At 30.3% G+C, this 20,918-nt stretch overlaps 6 protein-coding genes across 6 annotated transcripts; 2 read left to right on the forward strand and 4 right to left on the reverse strand.

Annotated features, from left to right (window-relative positions):
• Positions 1–577: 577 nt before the first annotated feature.
• Positions 578–1,528, reverse strand: LOC129613726 (uncharacterized). Its single transcript, XM_055527914.1, has 2 exons — positions 1,133–1,528; positions 578–889 (listed from the first exon to the last, which is right to left on the reverse strand). Exons 1-2 carry the CDS (start codon positions 1,526–1,528, stop codon positions 578–580), a joined length of 708 nt encoding a protein of 235 aa, XP_055383889.1.
• Positions 1,529–6,263: 4,735 nt separating this feature from the next.
• On the forward strand, positions 6,264–7,855 carry LOC129607847 (4-hydroxybenzoate polyprenyltransferase, mitochondrial). Its single transcript, XM_055519062.1, has 4 exons — positions 6,264–6,634; positions 6,724–7,232; positions 7,289–7,477; positions 7,533–7,855. The coding sequence occupies exons 1-4, from the start codon at positions 6,343–6,345 to the stop codon at positions 7,725–7,727; spliced, it is 1,185 nt and encodes a 394-aa protein (XP_055375037.1). The 5' UTR covers positions 6,264–6,342; the 3' UTR covers positions 7,728–7,855.
• LOC129607843 (eukaryotic initiation factor 4A-III) lies at positions 7,854–9,364 on the reverse strand. The gene is made up of 3 exons (XM_055519047.1): positions 9,128–9,364; positions 8,510–9,068; positions 7,854–8,456 (listed from the first exon to the last, which is right to left on the reverse strand). The coding sequence occupies exons 1-3, from the start codon at positions 9,264–9,266 to the stop codon at positions 7,949–7,951; spliced, it is 1,206 nt and encodes a 401-aa protein (XP_055375022.1). The 5' UTR covers positions 9,267–9,364; the 3' UTR covers positions 7,854–7,948.
• Positions 9,365–11,292: 1,928 nt separating this feature from the next.
• On the reverse strand, positions 11,293–12,365 carry LOC129611233 (electron transfer flavoprotein subunit beta). The gene is made up of 3 exons (XM_055524260.1): positions 12,184–12,365; positions 11,783–12,128; positions 11,293–11,724 (listed from the first exon to the last, which is right to left on the reverse strand). The coding sequence occupies exons 1-3, from the start codon at positions 12,232–12,234 to the stop codon at positions 11,357–11,359; spliced, it is 765 nt and encodes a 254-aa protein (XP_055380235.1). The 5' UTR covers positions 12,235–12,365; the 3' UTR covers positions 11,293–11,356.
• A 3,312-nt stretch (positions 12,366–15,677) lies between these two features.
• LOC129611543 (AP-2 complex subunit sigma) lies at positions 15,678–16,487 on the forward strand. Its single transcript, XM_055524737.1, has 3 exons — positions 15,678–15,815; positions 15,869–16,018; positions 16,080–16,487. The coding sequence occupies exons 1-3, from the start codon at positions 15,813–15,815 to the stop codon at positions 16,353–16,355; spliced, it is 429 nt and encodes a 142-aa protein (XP_055380712.1). The 5' UTR covers positions 15,678–15,812; the 3' UTR covers positions 16,356–16,487.
• Positions 16,488–17,107: 620 nt separating this feature from the next.
• Positions 17,108–20,010, reverse strand: LOC129610825 (putative autophagy-related protein 11). Its single transcript, XM_055523575.1, has 7 exons — positions 18,998–20,010; positions 18,735–18,944; positions 18,526–18,676; positions 18,328–18,456; positions 17,933–18,270; positions 17,620–17,881; positions 17,108–17,436 (listed from the first exon to the last, which is right to left on the reverse strand). The coding sequence occupies exons 1-7, from the start codon at positions 19,867–19,869 to the stop codon at positions 17,314–17,316; spliced, it is 2,085 nt and encodes a 694-aa protein (XP_055379550.1). The 5' UTR covers positions 19,870–20,010; the 3' UTR covers positions 17,108–17,313.
• Between the last annotated feature and the right edge of the window lie 908 nt (positions 20,011–20,918).

Below are 20,918 nucleotides of genomic sequence, written 5' to 3' on the forward strand. Positions count from 1 at the left end.
TATAGCTTTTTGATAGCAGTTTTTCGAAGCAAAAAATTATCTATTTAATTAAACTTTTTCGATACTCGACTGCTTCGAAACCTTTTTAACAAATGAATAAAAAAGTTAATCATTTTATCAAAATTAGTCACAAAACAAAAAGAGATTTTTTGGTGTTCCAGCATAAAAATTAAAATACCCATTTTCAAATTTAAAAATGAATATGTATGTATAGATATAAATTGTTAAGTTATATATAAGGGTAATAAAAAGGATGTTAAAATTGACCGCTGATTCCAAGAGTGTTTTTACCTTTAATCAAGGCCCTGAAGGCAGTTACTTTTTGTACGTACGAATTATTGGAAGCATATTAACCAGTCGCATATTGCATATGTGATGGCCCCAAATTTTGCATGTCGAATTTAGGGAGAAATACATAAATTCTCCATGCTAGAGAGGTATAAATAAACAATTTTGAGAGGGATGTCTGCCGGTGTGCCACCCTATCAGTATGAGTGTATGTCCTTGCTTTTCTGTATCTCAAGTACGGCTGAACCGATTACTGTTGTTGTTTTCTAATGGAGTTAAAATTTTTGATTTAAATCATCTTCATTCTTGCTGCCCAGTAAAGATATGTCAAGTCATTGTTGATTTGTCTGCTTACTGCTAACTGTGGACATTTTGTTAGATGTTCTGCATCTTGAACCCTATTTAGATCACATAGTGTGCATAGTTTATTTTGTACCAAGCCCATTCTGTGCAGGTGATCATTTAAACAATTATGCCCCGTGTATAATCTAAAATGTGCTACCGCCCTTTTCCTAGTGAAATTGGCGATTTTGTCGTATTCTTTAGAAATGTTTTCGTATGTTTTTTCTCTTAGGAGGTTTTCTCGACTTTGTTTTTCTTTCTTTAATATATTGTTTTTTATTTGATTTAATCTCGTTGGAAGTGTGGTATACATTCTTGGAGTTGTGGATAGGTTTGCTCCTTTTTTTGCTAACTTGTCTGCTAATTCGTTACCCAGTATGTTAACGTGTGATGGGACACATTGGAATTTTATAATATATTTACTATTTTGTAGTGTTTTTATTATTGTTTTTATTTCTCTCAGCATGCTATTGTCTGTTTTTGGATTATATGATTTTATTGCCTGTAAGGCTGCTTGAGAGTCTGATAGTATGACTATTTGTTGGTCCTTTATTCTTCTTCCTAATATTTGTTTGAGTGCACATTCAATCGCTGCTAATTCGCCTTCAAATACCGTGGTGTTATCTGGTAATTTGAAATAGTGATTGAAATATGCACTATGTACACCAGCTCCAGCTCCGTCATATTGTTTGAGTAGGGATCCATCAGTGTATACATGAAACCATTTGTCCTTTGGGTATTTTATATTAATGGTTTCCAAGGCTATTTGTCTAATAACTTCATTGTTGTTTGCTGTTTTTTTTATGTGTTTATTTAAATTTAATTCTGCATCTACGTCTATGTATTCTAGTGGATCTTGAGGTGGTAGATTTCGTTCCAATTTAGGAATTGGGCCCATTTTGTTAATAATTTCTTCCGTTTTTTGCTTGAAACTTGGTTGTGATTTCAGCTTGATTTCATGTTGTTTTTTTAAAAACCATGTGTGTTGTGATGGCGCGCTTCTAATTTTTTTCATATAAATGTGTGGATCTGATGTCTATATCGGTTGCAATTGGGTTGTTGTTGGTGAAACTTCTCATGGCTTGTACTGGTGTTGTTTTTACTGCTCCTGTAATCAGGCGCAGGGCATTATTTTGGCAGGTTTCTAGTTTATTTTTCTTATTGTCTGCAATTCCAGTTAGAAGTTCAGCACCATAATTGATAACTGGTCTTATGTATGTTTTATATGTTCTATTTAGTAAGTCAGTTGTGCCCCCCCATTTACAGCCTGCTAATCTTTTTAGTATAGTTAATTTTTTGCTTGCCTTTTTTGTTGTGTTGTTAATGTGCTCGCCCATATTTAATTTAGAGTCTAATGTAATTCCCAGATATGTTGTGCTTGTTGTTCTTTTTATACTATCGTTTTTAATTCGTACGTTTATATCTGGCATTGTATGCTTTAATGTAAAAAATTGGTAAGTAGTTTTATTTGTATTAATCGTCATATTGTTTTCTTCTGACCATTCGACTAGTTTTTTTAGAGCTGGTGTCATTTTTTCCTCCAATAATTTTGCTGTGTTCTTTTTGTTATTTGCGCTAGTCCATAAAACTACGTCGTCTGCGTACATGCCTATAGATATATCAGAGTTTTTGTAATTTTTTACTAAGTCGTTTATATATATATTGAATAAGATTGGACTCAGCACGCAACCCTGTGGTAGTCCGACTTTGGTCTGCTTCCAGTTGGATCTTTTATTGTTCCACTTAGCTGAAATCCATCTCTGGTTGACAAAATTTCTGATGAATTTTAAAAACTTTCCATCTATATTCATCACTCTGAGTTTTTTAAAAAGATTTTCTCTCCATACCGTGTCGAAAGCACCTTTGAAATCTATAAATACTGCTAATGTGCTCTGATTGTTATTAAATGATGCTACTATGTGTTCTTTAAGGCGCAAAGCTTGGTGTATGGTTGAGAAGTTTGCACGAAACCCAGCTTGTTCATATGCTATTAATTGCTGTTTTTCAAGGTAGCTATTTAATCTATTAGCCATAATTTTTTCCATTATTTTTGCTAAGATGGAAGTGAGCGAGATGGGTCTGTAGCTACTTATATCAGAACTGCTTTTTCCCGGTTTTTTTATTGGGATAATAAAGGCTTTTTTCCACATTGCAGGAAATTCGTCTTCCTCATTCCATACTCGATTTAAAGATGTTAACAATATTTTCCTGTTGTTATCATTTATGTTTTTTACCATTTCTGGAAATATGCAATCTGGTCCGGGTTGTTTTTTATTTTTTAGCCAGTGAATAGCTACATTTAGTTCATTTATGTTGATGTCTGAGTTAAATAATCTATTATTACTTGTGCTTTTGTATAGTTGTTTATTAATTTTTTTATTTTCTGCTTTTAGTTGTTTTGCTAGTTTGTGTTCATTTTTGTAGTATTTTGCGAATGAGTTGGCTATTTCTTTGTCGTCTGTTATTGTTTTATTATTATGTACAAAGATGTTTTGACAGTTTGTTTCTGATGTTGAATTTTGTTTATTTAGTTTGTTTATGTAATTATATACTTTTGTGCTATTGGTTCTGTAGTCCAAATTTGTGATGTAGCTGGTGAAGTTGTCCCTTTTTGCTTTTTGTATTTCTTTTTTTAGTTCTGCGTCAAGTTTTCTCCACTTTTTGAGTGTTGTTGGGTTTTTATATTTTTCTGCTGAGTTTCTTTCTTTGTTACGTTTATTTTTTAATATATCAAGTTTTTTATTCCAAAAAGGCCTATAGTGTTTTATTCTACCTCTGGGTATCGATTGTTTTGCCGCTATGTTCATTATTTCTCCGAATTCTTTTATTGTGACCTGGTTGTGCATGTTTATCTTATTCAGCTCTCGGTGAAGAACATTGTTGTACTTCTCCCAGTTGGCCTTTTTGAAATTCCAAGATTTTTTATTTTTTGTTTTCGCTGTTTTTGTTTTATTTATGCAAATGCTGGTTTCGATCATTCTATGTCCACTACCCCCGTCCTCCACGACTTTCTTTTCTGCTGATTGTGCTAAATCCGATGTAATCATGATTAGGTCCGGGTTGGTAGAGTGACCTGTGTAATGAATGTATGTTCTGGGCTCGTTTTCTTTATACATTAACTCATAGGTGGTGGTGTTAATAAAATCTTCTATAACCTTTCCTGCTCCGTTTTTGTTTAGATATCCCCATGTCGGTGAGTGTCCATTGAAATCACCTGTTATGATTGATTTATTTTCCTCGATGGCGAAGTCTAAGTTGAGGTTATGATTGGGTGGCGCGTTGTACACACTATAATAACTATATTTTTGTTTGTTGAGCCACACATTTATTTTTGCGACTTCTGAGATGTTATCCGAGTCCATAGTTTTTATTATTTTAAAATTTGCTGACATGTTTGATTTAACTCCTATCAGTATACCACTTGCTACTTGTCTGCTTTTACATAAATTGTATGTTTCATAATTTTTGAATTTGTAGTATTTTTTTGTTTCTTCTGTAATATTTGATTCAACTATGCTGAATATATCTATATCGTTTTCGTATATATATTTTTCTATTATTTTCTTTTTTGGTTGTGATAAACCTCCCGCGTTCCAGTGTAAAGTTTTAAAATATTCTATTTTTCTTGTTTTCATATGCAAATATACATATGTACATATGTCAAATATACATATGTGCGCATAAGGCGTATGTGTGTTTTGGGTTATGTTTCAGTCTTAATAAAGACTTTTTATTTATTTTTTATTGCTTTTGTAAATTTTTGTAGCTTTTATTTCGATTTAGTATTTCAGTATTTCAGCGTTGCATGACATCTACTTTACTTTCTTGCTCACTCCGTAAAATGTAGTTCATTTTGCTTTAGACGGGGTGCACCACGAGGAGGCGAACTACTTTACACCCCTGAACCGATTACTATATAATATGATATTTTTTTAATGTTTAGAACTGCATATTTGATAAAATATCGAAATATATTATAATATGTTTGAAATGTTTATAAGTTTAATTTGATAATAGCTGGAAAAAGGCTGTATGTAGCTGAAATGTACTTGACAATTAAATAAGTTGCTAGTTTATTGTATTGTGACAAGTCGTATTTTATATCAGTTGGAGTTTTCCCTGACAACAAAAATTGTTTATAAATTTTTGCACTTTACAAATATTTCAATTTTAGGTTTTTCAAATTAAGATTAGTGGTTTATAATGTTACTTATAATTTATAATTATAAATAAAATATTTTTGTATAAAATTTTATTTTTTAGATTGGTATATATTTATTCATTTAAAAAAACTAACTCACATTAGTTCAGTATCTAAAAAGTTTTATTACTTATAAAATTGAATAACAAATAAAATTAAATACGTTTTTCAAAATGCATATATAAATATCACACAACTTTAATACAAAAAAAAATCTGATCAGCACATAACTGAACGCAATGTGTATTAAAGTAAAAGTATTTATAACTGAATACAGAATATTATAAAAATGCCCGTTAGATATGCTTCTTTCCAATTTTTAGGGCATTAGTAACGTTAACATACTTAGAAAAATGTAAATTTAGCTCTTAGTAGAGTTTTGCCTTGTGCTACCCGAATTCTCTGAAATGCTCGCCAGTTAGTTTCGGTAACAACCTGGACTCAAATATCAAATTTCAAGAAATTCCATCAATTCGTTCCGTAGATATGGTAAAAAATATAAAACGGTCCCTCTGATCTGTTGCCGAGTCCTGATCTTTCCAAAAAATTTATAGGATCATTGTTTTAACTCTCCAAATTTAAATATTAAATTTCAATGAAGTCGGTTGATTATTTCTCTTCATATACGCAAAAATGAATATTTGGTTCGTAGTAAACGTTAAGTTGCTGACGCCTGATATCTTCCAAAAGTTAGGAGGCTTCGCGGACTTCGAATGAAACTTATATGTAAAATTTCAAGAAAATCTATTGAATACTTTTTCCAAAATGATCAAAAATGTAAAACAGGCCCGCTAAAAAGTGCAGTTCCCAAGGCCTGATATATCCCAAAAGTTGATCAGTCCGTGCCATGGTCGAAATAAATTTACATATAAAATTTTATCAAGATCGATTCAGCCGAACTTGAGATACACGCGTGCACACACAGACCAACAGGTTGCTAAAAATGGTTTATTTTTACTTCCCTACCTTGGAGAAGAGCGTCGAAGATTTAAAGTCGTTCTACTCTAAAGTTGAAAATGTTTCCTAAAATTTAGAAATTTCCTATTCAAAAAATATATAAACGACAACACTGGCTTTACATAAACGACAAAGATTTTGTCAACACTTTTTATATATGGCAATAGATGGCGCAGAACTATAACTTTTTGAAATGTTTTTGTTTTGCGTAATCATAACCTCCTAATCTTAACAACTAGTTTAGAATTTTAGATACATTTTCTTACAAACACTTCTAGTTCAAATGCATTAGCAAAATCTCAAATACAATTGATAAAAAACAGTGAAATTGTAAATTTTCAATGTAATCATTAACGTTTTAATTGTAATGTTACCAAAAAATTCAAATGTATTCAATAAATCCTAAACTAAAAGTATTTAACTTATTTAGGAATAAAATTTCGATTTTATATACACTAAGGCAAGCCTGAAAAAAAGCCTTGGACATTTGATCAAATATAACTTTGTTCCAAATCTTGCCAAAACCAAAACTAGTGTACTAATTAAGATATAGAATGAATGTGCTTGGTTTATTTTTAAGAAAAGTAAAACCGTATAAAAATTTAGCAAATTGTAGTTTGATAAGATGTAACTATTTGTTAAACGTAAACTCAAGTACAACTTTTGCAAACAGCTGCTGTAGATCACTAATTAAAATAAAAGAATTTAGCAAATCTATTTCAACAAAAAGTAGTTCACATGACAATTCAGCTAATCAAAATGAATCAGAAATTTTAAAAATTAAAAGTGATGCTGCAAGAGCTTTAAAACCATATGTACAATTAATGAGATTAGATAAACCAATAGGTAAATTTTCAATATCAAATTCTAGTTAACATGTAATACGTACAAATGTTATTTAAAATATTAAAAAAAAATGTTTTGAATTTTTTTAGGAGCTTGGCTCTTATATTGGCCTTGTACATGGAGTATTGCTTTAAGTGCAGCGCCGGGCCATTGGCCTGATTTTTATATGCTAGCTTTATTTGGAACGGGAGCTCTAATAATGCGCGGCGCTGGTTGTACTATTAACGACTTATGGGACAAAGATATTGACAGCAGAGTTGAAAGAACAAAACTGAGACCATTAGCATCTGGAGCTATTAAACCCTTTGATGCCATAGTTTTTTTATCAGCCCAGTTAAGTATTGGATTGCTGGTTCTTTTGCAACTTAATTTACATTCTATTATGTTGGGTGCATGTTCCTTGGGTCTTGTTATATTATACCCGTTAATGAAACGAATTACATATTGGCCACAATTTGTATTAGGAATGGCTTTTAATTGGGGGGCAATACTTGGATGGGCAGCGGTGCACAACGATGTGAATTGGCAAGCATGTTTACCTTTGTATATGGCCGGAGTTTGTTGGACTATAGTATATGATACCATATACGCTCATCAAGTAAAAAATTATCAGTTTGTATAAAATTTTTCAATATTTCTAGTTTTCCCCAACAGGATAAAAAAGATGACATCGAAGTGGGGATTAAGTCAACTGCCATACGCTTCGGAGACCGCACGAAAATTTGGTTGACAGGATTTTCCACCGCAATGCTATCTGGTCTTGTTACTTCTGGTATTGTATGTGAACAAACCTGGCCATATTTTACAGCTGTTGGATTAGTTGCGGGTCATTTAGCTCAACAAGTAAAAAAATATTATGCAAACGCATACGTTAAACATTAACGATTATTATTTTTAGATATATTCTTTAAATATTGACATCCCCTCAGATTGCGCAAAAAAATTCATTTCTAACAGCCAAGTAGGATTAATACTATTCTTGGGTATTGTTTTGGGTACACTTTTAAAACCACAGGACAATAATAATAATAAATCTTTGACCGCATGTGGTAATAATTCACTTTTAGATGTTTTGAAAAATAATAATTTATAATTAGAATATAATTCTCAGAATTATTGCTATACCAAAGTCATTTCCTAAATTCCATAAATAAAATTTCAGTTACTAATAATTATTCATAACTTTAAAAATATAATTTCAAATTGTAATAAGATGTGATACTTTAGGAATGGAAAATTTTTATTAAAAATTCACTCTTGATTAAAATATTTAATTAATGTTTTTACATTTTTCAAAATAATATTTAACTCAACTTAAATTAAATCAGCAACATTCATTGGCATCTCGTCAATCTGCGTAGAGTAATATTGCTCAATATCACGCAAAATTCGAATATCGTCCGATTTAACAAAATTAATTGCAACACCTTTTCTCCCAAATCTGCCAGAACGACCAATACGATGAATATATAACTCACGATTATTTGGTAAATCATAATTAATGACTAAAGATACTTGCTGTACATCGATACCTCTCGCCCACACATCTGTAGTTATTAGTACACGACTTTGACCAGAACGAAAATCTTTCATAATATCGTCACGTTCTTTTTGTGGCATGTCGCCATGCATCGAACTTACTGTAAAATTCGCTTCGCGCATTTTTTCTGTTAGCCAATCCACCTTTCTTTTCGTGTTACAGAATATTACAGCTTGAGTTATAGTAAGTGTATCATACAAGTCACATAGCGTATCGAATTTCCATTCTTCTCGTTCAACAGCAACAAAGAATTGCTTAATACCTTCCAAGGTCAACTCATCACTAAAACATGATTCATATTATATTAAGAAAACAATTATGCATTATTTTGTTACCGTTTAACCAATATTCTGATTGGGTCTGTCATAAATTTAGAAGTCATCTCTAAAATTTCATGGGGCAAAGTAGCTGATATAAGTACAACCTGTGTTGCAGGGGGTAAATATCGATATACATCGTAAATTTGTTCTTTAAAGCCTTTGTTTAACATTTCATCAGCTTCATCTAAAACTAACATCTTAATTGCCCTAGTGCGCAAAACACGTCGTTTAATCATATCGTATACTCGTCCTGGTGTTCCACTTACAATATGTTGACCATAGTCAAGTTTGCGAATATCTTCACCTAAATTTGTGCCGCCGATACAAACGTGACATTGTACATTCATAAAGTCTCCCAAAGCTAATATAACTTTTTGTATTTGTACTGCCAATTCTCTGGTAGGTGACAAACATAACACTTGTGTTTCACGTAAAGTTGTATCAAGTTGCTGCAAAATAGCTATCGAAAATGTTGCAGTTTTTCCAGTACCAGATTGAGCTTGTGCAATTACGTCTCTTCCTTTCACAATAGGGATAATACTCCTTTGTTGAATAGCAGAGGGTTTTTCGAAACCTTATTAAAAATGCAATTTTTTTTAAATGAGAACAAATTTACACAACTTTCATTTTTACCATATGCGTATATTCCGCGAAGCAACTCTTCCTTGAGTTGCATAGAATGAAACGTTGGTATTACTTCCACATCTTCACTTGTTTCAAATTCAACATTAGATAAATCCTCTCCTTGAGGTCCACCTCCGCGTCTAGACATTTTTTCTATTTAACTTTTATAATTCAACAAAAATTAAATCACACACGCTTATTGATACTTTTCTAAGTTTTCTCCGCTTACCGCTACTAAAAATTCTCGATAACTTTCTATTCACTATTTTCTTAAAAATGTCAAACAAACGATAATGATGATATTAGTTTTAATGACGCGACAGGGTGTTTTTGTTAATGAACTGTGCATTTACACTCCCGACTGAACTTGAATAACCTTTACACACAAAATTTTCTTCGCTTCCACGAATTTCATTAAACCAGTCCTTTTCAAACTGACAGAAAATATATCTCTAAATTTTCCCATTTTTTTTGACAATTAAATTACCTTTACATAAATAATGGATTATGGAACATGCTTATCGAGAACAACCATATTTCACTCTCAAATTTTCTGCAAACGATCAAATAATGTAGTGCACGTTTCAAAGCAAAATGCGAGAAAAAATCAATGTTCATAACTTTTTAACACTTATATCCGAGCATTTTTACAATTTTTTACGTCACTGAATGATGCATACGAGTTCAATTGATTAAAAATTTTTTTTAAATTGAAATAAATCTGCTTATAAAAACGAAGTACAACCTTATCTTCGCACTACGTTATTGAACACGAGGTCAAGAAGAAACGCACCTGTATCCATTATTTAATTTTTTTTTATTTTATTTTAATTTGCACCAAACAAGATGCTACATAATTACAAAAATTTACATACTTAGTTTACAAAATTAACAAAAATATACATGATACATACTTATAAACTAAATTGAACTATACTAACAAAACATTAAATGATTTTGTTACAGTAATGTAACAAATTTCTGAGTAATATAAAAAAATTTTATTGGGGTCGTTTGGGATTTGAAAGATTTTGTTGGGTCAAAAAAAGTTGGAATAACCCCTATTAGTTTCAGTCTTTTCGTCCGTCTGTGTGTCTATTTTGTCCATTCTTAAAAAGTTATAATCTCTTCAAAAGCTAAAAAATTCCATTTTTTGAATGTTTATTGTATTGAAGGTTGAAACGTTCTTGGATTTCCGTCAAATTAGCTTGCACATGAAACAGTATCATACAATAGCAAAATGGCTCTTGAAAATCAAACGGCTTTATTTAACTTAATATAGTCTTTTTTTGACAGTAAACTATAGAAGTCCCAAATTTAGCAGCTCTCACGTTAATGAATTAATTATCTCATTAGAAGAAAATATTATTTTCCACCTTCATCAAGTTATCGCTTCCCGAAAGTAGTATAATTTGAGTTTTCAGTGCGTTATATTTCGAAACCCGCAAGCTTTCTCAAATTAAGCAAAAAGCTAAAAAAATATAAATATTTGTCTTAACGCATATTCTAACGCATTTGACTTTTTTTATTCATCCTAAATTTATGAAATGGTTTTATTTATAAAAGTAATTACGGATTATTCATAAAATTAATTTAAATATCTCATAGACTTTTTTTTGTAAGCATTGGATTGATCCGGATTTACTTACCACTGCATATCGAAAAAAAAAGCAATAACGTAGGGAGGAATTTCAAAATACATATCAGGGAAAGTTTAAAGCATTTGAAATTTTTATCAGTACTAAATATATTTATAAGGCATTCAAGCTTAAAGAGTTAATCAAAAGCAATTTGCAAATTTCTAGGATCACAAGGGTTCTTGGAAATGATTTGTGGGAACGGAATTGACCTATTTTTTTTCCTATGGTGATTCTACTTATTTGAATATTTATCGTTCTAATTAAAGAAAAATTCGGTTTGTAAATTGAGTAGAACATGTATTTAAACAAACATTAGTTGCAAAATTCTAACGCATCCGACCTTACCGGTCCTCCAAATAGAAGGACCTCACCTCACATATATTTACTTTTATAGTTTTTTTTTTTTTAATAACCGCGCCTCTTATACCTCTATATGGTTGAAATTATTAACATCTTTTAAATTTAGATAGAGCTGTAAAAAATTTTTTTGATATTTAACTAGGTTACCCATATCGAAATAATCTTAACACTGAATATTGTAGTATACAAAATATATTCTGAAACAAAATCTCTACAAGTTTTATAAATGCCACCCTGTCTATTTAATATGTCCAAGTTCTTTTAACTTTGAAATTAATGTATCTACATCTGGAACAATGGCACCAGCTTCACGAGTAGGTGGGTCTTCAACTGAAACAATCTGGATTCTTGGCGACGTGTCAACACCCAAGTCCTTAGCAGTAGTTTTTTTAATAGGCTTTTTCTTCGCTTTCATAATATTGGGCAAAGTTGCGTACCTTGGAGTATTTAAACGAAGATCGGCACTTAAAACAGCAGGAACTTTTGTTTTAATATTTTCTAAGCCTCCATCAACTTCACGAGTAATTGTTAGGCCAGCCTCACTTTTTTCAATTTTTGAACAAAATGTGCCTTGGGGCCAATCCAATAATGCAGCAGTCATTTGCGCTACGAAAAACGTTTTGTTTGACAATTTTTTATTTGTTTAAAATCGAACAGGAGGTACCTGTTTGGTTGCTGTCATCATCAATTGCTTGTTTCCCAACAAGAACAAGATCCACTTTTTCTTCTTGTGCTAATTTAGCTAAAATTTTTGATACATGAAGGGGTTGCAATAATTCATACTCTTTGCCACTAACTTCGACATGTATTCCTCTGTCTACTCCCATAGCCAATGCAGTTCTTATTGTTTCTTGAGATTGAGTAGGTCCAACGGATACTGCAATAATTTCGGAAACTAATTTCTTTTCTTTCATTTTAACAGCCTCTTCTACAGCAATTTCATCGAAAGGATTCATAGAGTGCTTAACACCCTCTGTAACTACACCTGTTTTATCTGGCTTAACACGAACCTGAAAACATTACGTTCGCATTTGAAAAGATTTTAGGTTCTTTACTATAATCTACCTTGACGGCATAGTCGATGACTCTTTTAACTCCTACTAGAACACGGGACATTTTTGTAATTTGTTTATATCAAAGTATAAAATTAGAAAAATTAAAATCTAGCCCGAGCCCCAAATTCAAAGTCAAATGAGGTACAAAGGTTGTTTTCAATTGACTTGACTGACACTGGTGTGATAAATGACGATGATAATATGGTTGATTACTTTTTGACTTTTTCCTCAGATTCCTAAAATGCAGTGTTACCAACATACATAATTTCAAAATTGGTTTTTGTTTCAATAGCTTGCATAATTTGCATAGTTACTGTTTCATAAAATATTTTTTTAACATATCAAATGAAGTTGAATTATTACTTGTACACTTGAGCACTATTGCAAGGTATGATAACTGATTATTTTAATAGTACCTATTTGTAAAGCATGCGTAAACGTTCTACGTTCACATTTGAGAACTTAATTGCTTATTTTCATAACAAAAATATCATTTTTCAATATCATCAAGGTTAAAAATATTGTCCGAATCAGCCCGAATACCCGGACATTGAAAGAAAATGCGTCTTAGTGAGAAATGAAATTTAGAAAAGAAGACTTGTAAATGTATTTTAGTACGCAAATTTTGCATTTTGATAGCATTTTTTTAAGAAACGCTTGTGCTAGTTTTCTTTTACAAGTGAATTTATTTTTTATTTTTTTTTTTCGGATATATTTCTTTAACGTACGTATTTGCATTTTATCCTAAAACTTGTTATTTGCGATAGCTTTTTATCCCATTTCAACAGGGCAAAAATTTATTAAAAACAAAGATGGAACGTGGGCAAAAACTGACAAGGACAAGGCAAATGTGTTTGCGGATCATTTGGCCGATATATTCTGCCCGCATGACAGCCGGAGCGTGTATGAAAATGAGGAATCTGCTTTTGTTGGGGATAGCGTGACTATTCCAATTGTCAAGGAAAGAGAGGTCATAGAAGAAATCAGGACTCTTAAATCTAAAAAGGCCCCAGGATTTGACCTAATAACGGCCGATATTTTGAAGGAATTACCCAAAAGGGGTATAACGATGCTTACGCGCCTAATAAATGCGTGTATAAGGTTCAATTACGTGCCTGAAATTTGGAAAGTTACAGAGATAATCATGCTGCACAAACCTGGCAAACCTATAGACAAGGCGACTTCTTATAGACCAATCTCATTGTTGCCTATGATTTCAAAACTGCTAGAGAAACTTTTATTGATAAGACTCCAGCCTATAATTGAAAGTAAAGGGTTAATCCCGAATCATCAATTTGGTTTTCGCCGCAACCACTCAACCATAGATCAGATTCATAGAATAACTGACCTAATAGAAAATTCACTGGAAGAAAAAACAATATGTTCTATCATATTTTTGGACGTGGCCCAGGCCTTCGATAAGGTTTCGCATTGTGGATTAATAAAAAAACTTAGGCGATTACAAAGGCAGTATGTTGACCTGCTCGAATCTTACCTGACTAATAGGGTATTTCGAGTTAAACAGGAAGAGGAGTACTCTTCGCTTAGGGATATCAAGTCGGGGGTACCACAGGGGAGTATATTGGGCCCGATACTATACTTGCTATACACGTGTGATATTCCAGAATCGGAAGGAGTGACAACAGCTACATTTGCTGACGATACAGCAGTTATCGCAATAGGACGAAATGAAAATGAATCTACACAAAAATTGCAAAGGGCCAGTGATGAGATCTCAAAATGGACTAGAAAGTGGAATAACTTAACGAGGTGAAATCAGTAACGTAAATTTCACTAATAGGAGAATTGACAATTCATTTTCGGTTCGAATAAATGGCGTCTTGATTCCTTCCGCAAACACAGCGAAGTATTTGGGAATGACGTTGGACACGAAGCTCAGCTGGAAGGAGCACATAAATAAAAAGAGATCTCAACTAGAGGAGGAATACAGAAAGTTCGAATGGCTTTTGGGGAGGCGTTCCCAATTGACAATATACAACAAAGTTTTGATATATAATCAAATATTTAAGCCCGTCTGGGCTTACGGTATTCAGTTATGGGGCTGCGCTGCGCAGACTCATATCCAATCTATACAAAGATTTCAAAATAGAGTATTACGGGACATTGTAAACGCCCCTTGGTATGTCCGTAAAGCCGATATACACCGGGATCTCACGATCCTAAGTGTCACAGACGAAATTAAAAAGCAAGCAGCCAATCATAAAATGCGTTTATCCAATCATGTCAATATAGAGGCGGCTCGATTGGTTGACAATCAAAACTTTGTTAGGAGACTTAAACGTACGAGACCTCTCGAGTTAGTTTAGAGTTTTTTATCTGGAACAATGAGTACTTAGTACGCTATTGTGCCAGATCAAAAGCTTGTAAATAATCAAAAAGGTTAGAGCAAAGTTAATGGTTAGTCGTTTTCGACTAGTTTTATAGTTTATTTTGAGGAGGGTGTTTTTTAGTGGATTAATGTTCCAAACTACTGCTTTTCGTCTGGCAGTGTCTTTCGAGATTTTTCACCCTTCCTCTCGATAAAAAAAAAAAAAAAAAAAAAAAAAAAAGATTACAACAGCATATAAGCTCATAAGCATTTGAATGAATTATGACTAATAATTTAAGTTTTTCAATGCAATAAACTGTTTCATTATACTGAATGCTCATTTTGTATTATTGGTAATAATTTTCAAAATTTTTTTATACTTATTTAAACAAGTTTCCGTCGATACTGTAAAAATTTTATTCCGAAATCTTTAGAGGAAATAAAAAATTTCAAAAGAAATTGACAAACTACGTTCCGGTAATAGATGATTGTCATCATTTATAGAAAAAGATTTTTCATTTTTTTTATTTTTTTCGTTATTTTATATAAATTAGAAATTAAAAATATAAGTAAAACATAACTCTGGTTATTACAGTTGAATATGAAATGAAAAGAATTATGAAAATCAAATTCTTGAATATGAAATCGGTATTGTTCATGTCATTCTTTGAAGGAAGTCCGAGACGAAATTGAAAAATAAACGAGACAAAAATTAAAAAATAACCCAGTTAAGTTTAATCTCCTGACAAGCAAATGATTTTTCATTCTGTTATTTTACGAAGCTGGGAATGCTAGAATTCATAAAAATTATAAAACCAATTAATGACAATGTTTTCTTTGAAAGATATTTCGGGGACTTCAGTATAAATGGTAAATGTATTTTTGTTTCCTATATAATAATTGTTTTCACGAAACGATTTAAATTTTAACTCAGTTAACTTACTTGAAAATATTAATTTTATCTTAAGAGCATATTTTTCCCCACAAATTATTTGATTATTTGACAAGCCGAATTGTTTTTAAATAATGTTAAATTTTAACCTCAAAAATTAACTCAATTATTAATCAAGCTGTTAGCAAAAAACTTAATTTTTAAAATTTGATTGAGTTTTTTTTTTATCTCGTGAAAGCATCTAATGTTGCATTACATATCCCTGCACTTGTCATTTTGACATTTTAAGAGGTGTTGATTAATCACAGAGTTATCATTATTATCAAATTATACTGTCAATAAATGAAAATAAATCATTAGGGGGATTGCTTCGTTTTATTTTAGAAAAAGTGAAAATTTGAACTCTGATTAATTAAGAATGGTAAAATATAAATTTGTTCGACTTTAAATTAATATTTATCAAGAATTTTTCAGATTCGTTTTATTCTTATTCAAAACCGAGCTGGAAAAACACGTTTAGCCAAATGGTACATGAACTTTGACGATGACGAAAAACAAAAATTGATTGAAGAAGTTCATGCAGTTGTAACAGTTCGAGATGCAAAACATACAAATTTTGTTGAAGTAATACATTTTTAAATACAATTGCTTTTTTATGATTTTTTATAGAAAATTTGGTTTTTAGTTTCGTAACTTTAAGATTGTTTATCGAAGATATGCAGGCTTATATTTCTGTATCTGTGTTGACGTTAATGATAATAACTTGTGTTACTTGGAGGCAATACATAATTTTGTAGAAGTGCTCAATGAATATTTTCATAATGTATGCGAACTTGACTTGGTGTTTAATTTTTACAAGGTGTATACTGTTGTTGATGAAATGTTTTTGGCTGGCGAAATACGTGAAACATCCCAAACTAAAGTACTCAAACAATTGCTTACATTAAATTCGCTGGAATAAAAATTAATATGTGAAAATTTACTTTATTTCAATTTGAATTAGATTTATACTTATATACTTTGTAAATTTGATACTGTTCATTCCTAGCTTCGTTTGTTTTAAGTTTGTGTTTACATATTCATTTTGAGATTTTTTAAACATCCTATTAAAAACGTAAATGATCAAATAATCAAACAATATAAACACAATTTTGAACACATATAATTAAAATTTCTAATAGTAAATGTTTGTATTTATAATTTGCTTGATGGTTATAAATGAAATTTTTTTAAAATAATTTGAAAAACCGATATAAACAATCGATAGTTTAAAATATTTAAATATACCAAATAAACAATCGATAGTTTAATTTTTTTTATCATTTACTTTTCACTCATGTATGCGTGTATTAATTTTTCTATTTCGAAATAAAACATTTTTTTTAAACCATTTAAATAACTTCAATATACTTTACTGAAGTAGAAAATTGTTGAAATAAAATAGTTATAAGTACATATGTATATTATTACGCTTTAAGTTTGTATTAATGATACTTATTATATAAATCTAATAATTGTGCTGAAATTACATACATATTTATAAAAATTATATTGTAAATTCAAATAATCTCATGGCATAAACAAAAAATATAATATAAATTGGAATATATACAAAACATAATATGTAAATAATGATTTTTTTATTTGATCAATTAAAAATGGTGAGGGTATCATGTTATTTAAAAGAAATTCATCAAGACACTGATATTATTTTGAAATATAAATTATATTTCGTTTTTTTATTCTTAATCAAAATTTGTAATAAATACAAAACCTTTGTACAAAAATATTTAATATTAGTATGTGTATATATATATTATGTATATATTTACAAATCAATTTCAAAAAATTGAACAAAATTTTCAGACTTTCTATAATATTTTAACTTTGATTGTCATCAAACTATTTTAGGATTTATTTTATTTCCAAGGCGGCTTAGAATGTTGCGAGCTTTTCGATCTTTCGTTTGAACTAAAATCATTTTTTGGTAGATTAAGGATTGTGTTTAAATTATCCAAGTCTCGTGGAGATTTACTCAACAGCTAAAAATAAATATACCAAAAGATAATTAACTCTTAAACTAAGAACAATTTAATTCACAAGTATGATATATGTATGTAATATTTTTGATAAATATTAAGTTTCTTGAAACATTTTAAAAATTGTAATTTAAATGTAATTTCAAGACATATAAACGTTATTAATTAAGAATCGTTATTGCTTACCAATTCTATATAAGCTTGTAAACGTTCATCATTTTTACGATTATGCGTTCTATTTCGGCTTGACGTTGGGGTATTAAATGACTCGTTTTCTGGTTTAGTAATACCACTATCGGCACTTAAACCATCTAGTTTCTCCTTATTAATAAGTACTGGATTTGTACATTTTGGATGTTCAACATTTGTAGTAGGACTAGTAAGAATTTCTAAAGCTTTTTGCCATTGTGTTTCCATTACAGTATGTAATTTTTCAGCAATATCAACTCTACGGAAAATAAAATTTTTTAAGAAATATTCCAAAATTGAGAAAAATTACCTTCGATTTCGAAAATTTTTTAGTATTTCTTCTAATTCTTCTATTTTCTTTGTTGCATTAATAAGTTGAATTCGAAACAATCCGACCTCTTCATTATGCTTTTCATTAATCAATTGTATTTCTTGATCATTTTTTTCATTTATCATTTCTAATTGTCTGATAGCTCTTTCAGCTATTGTTTTTTCACGTTCTTTTGCTTCAGACTTTAAAGTTTCTTCCACAGAATCTAATTGCGTTTGAAATTCTACCAATTTCTGCTCCACAACCCTTTCAAGTTGGTGCTGATAATGGGTTTTTAATGCAATTTTTTGTGTTTCCAACTCCTTTAGCAATTCATTCTAAATATTAAAAAGCTGATAACTGTTCATACGAAAATTTTTAATTTATATTCTCACCTCACGTCTTGTCAATTTTAGAAGGGATTCATTCAAACCTTTATTTTGTTCTTCCATTTTTTCTAAACGTTGGCATTTTATTTGAAGGGAATCAGCTTGTTTTTTAAAAACCGACATTTGCATGGAAGCCTTTGGAATATATATGTATAGTGTGCTTATTAGTGAATAGAATAACTTAAAGTAAGATTATTTTAATACCTTTTCAAGATCAAGTTGTGTTTTGACCAAAATATCTTGAATCTTCTTCAGTTCTGTGTTTGCGATATCTTCTGATTTTTCTGCGTTAATTACCCGAATTTCCATATCTTCAATTTGTTTTTTGTACAATAACCCCATTTCATCAGTTGACCTTAAAAAAACAATACTTTTAATCATAGCTCGAAATAAATTAATTAAAATTTATTTACTTCGTAAAATTTTCTATTTTTATTTCCAAAATTTCATTTTTGTCCTGAAATTTAGCAGCTAAATTTAAGGCCTGCGATAGTTCTTTTTCTAAACACTCTTTGCTTGTTTTTATATCTAATACTTCATTTTGTAATTTTTCATTATCATTCTTGCACTTAGTTTCAATTTCCTTTAGGGAATTTTCTAATTTTTGTAGGTTATTTTTTAGCCTGTAATAGAAAATATTTTTTTTCTGCAAATATAGTGTTACTTGTTAATATACTTCTCATTTTCATCTTTTAAATCACCAATAGCGTTATCTTTTACTTTATCGACTTGTAAAGCAACAGAAATTTTTTGTTGATACTCAAGCAACTTTATTTGTAAAGCTTGGATTGTTTTTTCACAGTGCTGGCGGCGTAATTTTTCTTCTTGAAGCTGTTTGAGTAAGATATTTGAAGAAACATTTCCTATATTTTTATTCTCCCACAGCTCACTAAGACTGATAAGGGTATTTGAGGAGCACTGATCAACTTTATTGTTGTTGGAAATGTGAATAGTTTCAAGCGTGTTATTTAGAGAAGTACGATCAATATTGGGTCCATTTCGGAAAAAAACTTTATTGTGTTCATTTGGGTATTTGTTCGATTCATCTGTTTGAACTTTTTCCTCCAGATATTTATCAATCTCTTTTAGAATTCCATTATCCTCTCCTATATTTTCATAATATTTTGGATGAAAATTTAAATGCTTTGGTGTGGAAGTAGTAATATTTGTTGAGAAATAATCCGTTGAAAATGCATCTTTCATTGGTTGTTTCACAGATTTGGTCAGAACAGTTGGATTCGAGGTCGTGGACATGTCGGAATCCATTGCAGTGAAATTTCTTTCTACCTGAGAAATTTTTGCATTAATTCTATCTATTTCATTTTGTTGTTGATAAGGCAAATTATAACAGTGTGACGCCATATCTGGATTGTGCTCTATGTTATTGTTTTTATCAAAAAATCTGTTAACATCCAGTGAACAATCGCAAAAAGGGCTCTGTGTTTTAATCACACTTGATCTGGAGCTAAAGTCACTCTCACTTTCCTTCAACAAAAACAAATCAGGCGGAATCAATAACAATAATTCAGTGTCATCCGATTCACTCATTACAAAATTTAATAATCATTTATTAAGCTAAGCTTATAAGAACACCTAATGAAAAATATTTTGGAAGTAAAAAGTCTACGATTTGAACTACACAATTTAATTTGTGAATTGTTAGTAAACAAAATAAGCCCCATGAAGACAAAACCCATGCAACGGACAGAAAAGCAATGCGTCCGAAATGACAGATTGTCTGTGCAATGGTGTTGTTTACACATGTCTTTTTTGAAAACAGAAAATTTCTCAAACTTTGAATTCATCACAAATTCATTTTTATTACAAATTGATCAAATTATAAAAATTGTTCTCCCATTAGAATATAATATATTTTAATATTTTAGATGTATAAAATCCCATTTTTATTGAAAATTCAATTTAAATTTCCTTCATTCTTGGCATTTTTGGTATAAACTTTTTATTTATATTTACGCTTTAACAGCTAATATGATATGTTCAATATGATAAAAAAAATAAATCGCGCCAAAGTTTATATACATATTATATTAAAAAGATTTCTGACTGTTCAGTGGTATATGTATCTTGTCGCTTTATTATTGCAAAGGTCTTTGAAAACTCTACAGAATTTGTTTTTCTAAACTTAAAAACAGCGGGTTTTTCCTTGTTTATTCAGACTGTTAAAGGAAAATATTTGAAAGCAAAAGAAAATGGACTGTGTTATGTGATATTTTAGTGTATACACTGACGAAGAAAGCAATTTTTCTATTCGAAAAAAAAACATTAAGAAGTAATCCACCCATAATATGCAAAAATCCATAATAAGCAAATATCCATAATATTGAATTAATATATGTAATAGGTTAAATTGAAGATCCTCTATGTATTGAAAAACAATTATTTAATGGTAAAAATAATATATTGTAAACATTAAATTTTATATATTAACAAAAAAAATATTTATATGATCAATACATATTTTTTTGTTAATATATAAAATATGTAATTGTGTAATCAATAATATGTAATTGTGTTTTGTTTATAATTTCAAAGACATATTTTATAGCGAAAAAAATTGTTTGGCTGCTCAATGAATG

This window comes from Condylostylus longicornis, unplaced genomic scaffold, assembly GCF_029603195.1.
Source record: "Condylostylus longicornis isolate FDR11 unplaced genomic scaffold, ASM2960319v2 ptg000004l, whole genome shotgun sequence".
NCBI classification, from domain to species: Eukaryota; Metazoa; Arthropoda; class Insecta; order Diptera; family Dolichopodidae; genus Condylostylus; species Condylostylus longicornis.